At 46.1% G+C, this 6000-nt stretch overlaps 1 protein-coding gene across 1 annotated transcript in view; it reads left to right on the top strand.

Moving 5' to 3' along the window:
* Positions 1 to 2448: 2448 nt before the first annotated feature.
* igf2bp1 (insulin-like growth factor 2 mRNA binding protein 1) overlaps positions 2449 to 6000 on the top strand; it is an 83548-nt gene continuing 79996 nt past the window's right edge. The window contains exons 1-2 of the mRNA XM_074654953.1: positions 2449 to 4085; positions 5172 to 5232. Of these exons, the coding sequence (XP_074511054.1) occupies positions 3911 to 4085; positions 5172 to 5232 (236 nt within the window). The 5' untranslated portion in view covers positions 2449 to 3910. The remainder of the gene's footprint in view (positions 4086 to 5171; positions 5233 to 6000) is intronic.

Raw genomic sequence — 6000 nt, 5'->3', positions numbered from 1 at the left:
TAATAATCCATTAATATCATAATACAACACTCACAGGGACCATAGTTCTGCATTACTTTCTCTTTTCATACGTTCAGTACATTTTACTATTACGTATTTCTGTGACATTTTCTATGTGGGACTCTACATGGAATTATTGTTATTATATCACAAATTTTACTCCAGTAAAAGATCTGAATACTTCCTCCACCACGTTATAAGTGCAATATTACAGGTCATCTTTTTACTCATCCTACTCAGCCAGTACATGTGTTAATGAAGCCACAGAGGAAAAACTTTACACTAGTTGTAATTATTTTAGCCATGAAACTGTAAAACCTGCTGAACTTCAGATTGATTCAGAGCGTCTAGTGTAGACAGACCAAACACGATGACATGTGAACATGGACGGTGACTCTGAGAGTCCATCTATTGTCAGAGACGTATACCATATATATATATATATATATATGTATACTATCCTATACTACTTCCTCTAATCTGGCTGGTCTTGATAAATAATGTTCACTGGTCTCCTAGAACGTCTGAGTTTGTTTTTCCTGAATTCAGAGGTCTGCTGCAGGCCTGTGACTTAATACTGCTGTATTTATTATGATTTATTATTTATTTCAGGGTGCACTGAGTGGTCGTGGGATATTTACCGGTGAAATATTTCGATTTTTTTTTTTGGAGGATTCCCATTTGATCATTATTCACCATTTATAGCCTACAAACGTTTGAACTCAACCAAACCAATCTCATTATAATTCATGGTTTTAGTTTCACACTACAGGTGAAGAGGGTAAAACATTTAACTAACTGATATCACCATGAAACCTCCCCAGTTCATTACTCACATTAAGACTATTATTTTTTGTATTACAAGTTTTCTGAAATGTTATGTTTAAATATGCAAATGAGGCATTATTATTATGTTAACTTTGGGTGAATCTAGGAGAAATCTACAGACACATATAGACGAACTGTAGTAAAATAAACCCCTAAATGTGTATTCTGGTGTTTTTTCCTGGCCACAGCGCGTTGCAATGCTCTTGGTGGGATCTCTTGTTGGGTCTTTGAACTATAGAGTACGGGGTAAAGGAGAGAGGGATAAAGGAGAGGTATATAACCTTGTATTGTAGATGTAACCATGTATTGTAGATGTAACCAGTAACCATGTATTGTAGATGTAACCATGTATTGTAGATGTAACAATGTATTGTAGATGTAACCATGTATTGTAGATGTAACCATGTATTGTAGATGTAACCATGTATTGTAGATGTAACCATGTATTGTATGTAACCATGTATTGTATCTGTAACCATGTATCGTAGGTGTAACCATGTATTGTATCTGTAACCATGTATTGTATCTGTAACCATGTATTGTATCTGTAACCATGTATCGTAGGTGTAACCATGTATCGTAGGTGTAACCATGTATTGTATCTGTAACCATATATTGTATCTGTAACCATGTATCGTAGGTTAACCATGTATCGTATCTGTAACCATGTATTGTATCTGTAACCATGTATCGTATCTGTAACCATGTATCGTAGGTGTAACCATGTATCGTAGATGTAACCATGTATTGTATCTGTAACCATGTATCGTAGGTGTAACCATGTATTGTATCTGTAACCATGTATTGTATCTGTAACCATGTATTGTAGGTGTAACCATGTATTGTAGATGTAACCATGTATTCTAGATGTAACCATGTATTACGATGATAAGCATCTTTATTGATGTGATAATTACGGTTTGACTCTGTGTTCCTCTTCTTTTCCTACAGGCTGCTTCACCTAATAAAGATCATGCTGTGGTTAACATGTGGTTATGGTTTTAATGACGGATATGATAATTAGATTAATGTGATATTAACATATTGGTATATGCTAAAACTCTAACTCCATTTATTGATTTTAATCTACTATGTCCCGAACATATATACACATACAGTATGCTGTTTACCTCTAAATTATTATTGTATTGTTTACTTGTTGGAAAACACGCCAGATAAATAGAGAATATGATATTAGTCCATCATATTTCCTCCTGTATGCAGATGAAAAAAGGATTTATGATTTTTTTTAAATATGATTTGCTCGTTTGTAAGTCATGTGCATGAGGTGAAGGGTAGGCCTACTGTACCAGCACTGTACAAGCACTGTAGGAGGGTTTGGATCCATTTTGTGCAGAGGAGCCATTTTCTAACCAAGCGAACGCACGAGAGTGCCACGTTGCCTCCGGGCGTGTTCAGTTTGGCTACAAAGTCTAACGGCCTCTCACGCGCACACACATATACACGTACACACACACAGAGCCTGTAAAACCCAAATTCCTCACATGTAAAAATGTGTACCAAAACAGGAGAGCGTGACACACGCACGCACTGCACGGAGCGCCAGAGTGAACCACAGCCAGACTGTGGCTGTGTGCGGGGAGGGGGGGGCAGCAGGCCTGTGCATCAGCAACTGCCTCCATTTTGAGAAGCCTGCATCCGCGCAGAGGGGCGCGTGGTGTGTGTGTGGCGCTGTAGCCCGGCAACTGCGCCATCCTGTCACTTCCCGTGCGCCGAGACATGGAACAAACCGAGGCCTGTTTTATGGCGCACACTGCTGCGGTGAGGTGGTGGTATGGTGGCCATAGACATATACAGTATGGTGGCTACCGCCTGTTGGAGCACCACGGCCTCTCTGAGCGGGTACAGCCGGGTCAGTGAGGCGGCTGCGGAGTTTCTACAGCCCGCTGGAGCTCCACCAGCCCGCCTCGCCCTCTTCCTACAGCCCGCTGGAGCCCCACCAGCCCGCCTCGCCCTCCTCCTACAGACCGGTGGAGCTCCACTGCCCCGCCGCCATATCTGCTACAGTGTTCCAGTTAATGGGGCTCTGAGGCAACAGTGTATCACAGTGAGGTTCCGCAGGTTCCAGCAGCTGAACCCTGGCGGCCCCTGAGGATCAATGGGGCCCTGGACCTTTTGTCCTCCCCCGCTCCACACAGCCCGAGGTTCACCATAGGTCATTTATGTAACATCATGACGACTAACTTCAGGGGGGGGGGGGGGACCTTCACATGAGTTAGCCTCAGTTAGCCTAGCTTAGCTTCAGCTGGAGCCTGGTGTTTTGCCGCACGGGCAGAAGCGCGTGTGTGGCCGTCTCGCGTTGCATAAAAGCTCCGCTGTAGTTCAGCACGCGCAACCTCCACAGTACAGAATGGAGCAGTACGGGATTATTAGGGGGGTCTTGTGTGCCCATGCACGCGCACACACACGCGCTCATCTGGTGAATACCCCAGGATGAGAAGGGGATGCCCCCTTCCCTTCCTCCTCTCCTCTCCTCCCCTCCTACTCCAAACACACCACGTGGTTTCCTCTTTGCAAACAAAAAAAACGTGAATTGGAGTCGGTGGAGGGGCGACGTCACCCCCCCCCCCCCCACTCCCTCTACCGAGAGAGAGAGAGAGAGAGAGAGAGAGAGAGAGAGTTTTTTTCCCCGACCTGATCCCGCCATAGTTTTCTCCCACTCCTCCTCCACCTCCTCCTCCACCAGAGCCCATCACCAAACCCAGCCAGCCCTCCTCCTCCTGCTCTCTGAGCGCTAGATAGAGGCTGCTATAGGCTGCTGCTGCTGCTGTATCCGTGTGCCGGGGCCGGCTGACTCCTCTCCTGCTCCACTTCTTCTTCTACTGGATCTAAATTGTCTTTCTACACTTTGACACAGTTTTTGTATTTGAGAGAATTCGCAGGTGATTTACTGTGCTGTTGCTGAGCTCCCTGCTGTCCTCCAGAGCGCCGCTGACACTCCACTACATCTCCTATCTTGTTGCGCTATTAGCACATTGAGGACAGAAACTTTGCTGGCTCCAGGTTGACTTATTCCGGGCTTTGTTTTTTTTGGGGGACTTTTGGAAGAACAGTTTCCACCATGCACAAGCTGTACATTGGGAATCTAGGCGACAGCGTGACTGCCGAGGACTTAGGGAAAACCTTTGACGAGCACAAGATCCCGTACTCCGGACAGTTCCTCATGAAGACCGGCTACGCGTTTGTGGATTGTCCGGACGACCAGTGGGCCATGAAGGCTATCGAGACGTTCTCTGGTGAGTTCAGGTGGACTACGGACCGCCACAGACCCCCTTCCACCTTTACTTTCATTCATTGTGAGAGGGAGCGGTAGAGCCGGTGTGCAGCTCCGGCTCCGTGCCCACCGTCAGCGGTGCGCCCCGGTCCGCCGCCGAGGCTTCTAACGGATACAAATAAATTCACACAATTATTTTATTGATGCTAGCTTAATGGCGCGTGGAGAGCCACACGCACAGGGGAGCCATTGAACTTTGTCAGGGGGGAGGGACACGCGTAACGGGAACGGGAACCGTCGCCTCCAGCTCGAGCCGCGGCGAGTGGAAAGCACCACTCCACTATATCTCTATGTGACCCGTTCCAAGCGTTATAATAGTGCGAGTACTGAATCCTGCGTGGTTCAGGCTGCTGCGTGCATGTGAGTAGTATTTTGCTGTGTTGCACGCCTCGCACCGGGCTGAGGACCGTTACCGTTCGAGGCTCGAGGCACCCCTCCCCCTTTAACCGGCTCTCCACTATGACAAAGATAGAACAAATATGTGACACCGTGTCCTCTCAGGAGCAGCCTCCTCACCACCTCCAGGCCTCACACATCTCATACATGTCCGCTAGTGTTGAAGCTTTCATTCACTGCTTTGACTTCTCATCGTTGTGTACCGTTACCGTGAGGAGGCAAGGTCGCCATGTCAGTTCCTTCATGAACCCTCACGTGAAAGCTCAGCAACACCCACACACAGCCCAGCACGAGGACTTTCAATGAATATTAGTATGGTTATGGCTGTCCTACTGCTGGGTGAGGGTCCCAGTGTCTCACTGTGGGGCCGAGCTGATGTTCACACACACACACACACACACACACACACACAGTTGACTTGTTCCAGGACAGTTCGGGCCCCTGAACGTCTCCCCGTCCTCTCAGCTCGGCTTGTTTTGGACTTGTTTAAAGAGCCGCAGGTTGATAAAGTTCGCCTCCATGTTAGCCTCCATGTTAGCCTCCATGTTAGCTCGGCCCGTGTAACGGAACCCCCTCTTTAGGCCCGCAGTAGCTAGTAAACAGTTAGCATGTAGCCACAATGTGTTTTATAGATGTCTTCTTCTTCCTCCAGGTAAAGTGGAACTTCAGGGGAAGCGTATGGAGGTGGAGCACTCCGTCCCTAAGAAGCAGAGGTAAACACCCGCTCTCTGATATGACCCCTTCATGTGTTGCATCACCTTGTCCCAGCCTGTCTCTCAGGGACTCACACCCGACTCCATTAGTGGTGCTCTGACCCGTTCTAGCGGGTCTGCTGGTGCTGGGAGCCGTCTGGAGGCTGTGCTGGGTGTTGTGGTGTTATGGTGTTGGGCAGGTCCAGCTCAGCTGGTTCGGTTGTGTGTTCTGGTTCTTGGCTGTGTGACTGTGGAGACTCAACTTTGTCGCCATTGCTGTGAAAGTGAACTGTGACAGCTTCAGCTTCAGCTGTCTGTCTGCTCTGTTGAGTGTCTCTTCATTTGATAACGCTGCTGTTGGTTGAGTGAATACAGGCCTTTATATCCTACTCTATTCAGCCTATATCTATAGAATATACACATCCTATTCTCTGTAAAGTCATCACATAAATAGACAGTCAGTCCTACAGCCCAGCAGGCTGCAGGCCTTTCATCCAGCTCCACTTTGATTTCATTTTTTAAATATTTATTTTAAGTAAAAGTCGTTTTTCCATGCTAATGACCAGCAGCTTTTTAAACTCTTGAGTTTGGGACTCATAGTCCATTAATTGTGCACAAATTATTTCCTAACACATAGTTATTTATTTATTTATTGTTTTTACAATATAGTTTACTGTTTGCATGTGAATATTTCTGGCTGTAAATTATTTAAATAAAAAAACTTTTTTTGGTTTGCTATAAAATAATAACCACAATTAAAATTTTCCAGTTTCCAATTTTCCAACTTCC

The sequence above is a fragment of the Sebastes fasciatus genome, chromosome 13 (assembly GCF_043250625.1).
Source record: "Sebastes fasciatus isolate fSebFas1 chromosome 13, fSebFas1.pri, whole genome shotgun sequence".
NCBI lineage: Eukaryota > Metazoa > Chordata > Actinopteri > Perciformes > Sebastidae > Sebastes > Sebastes fasciatus.
Note: the sequence above shows the minus strand (reverse complement) of the source record. Positions and strands in the feature narration are given on the sequence as shown.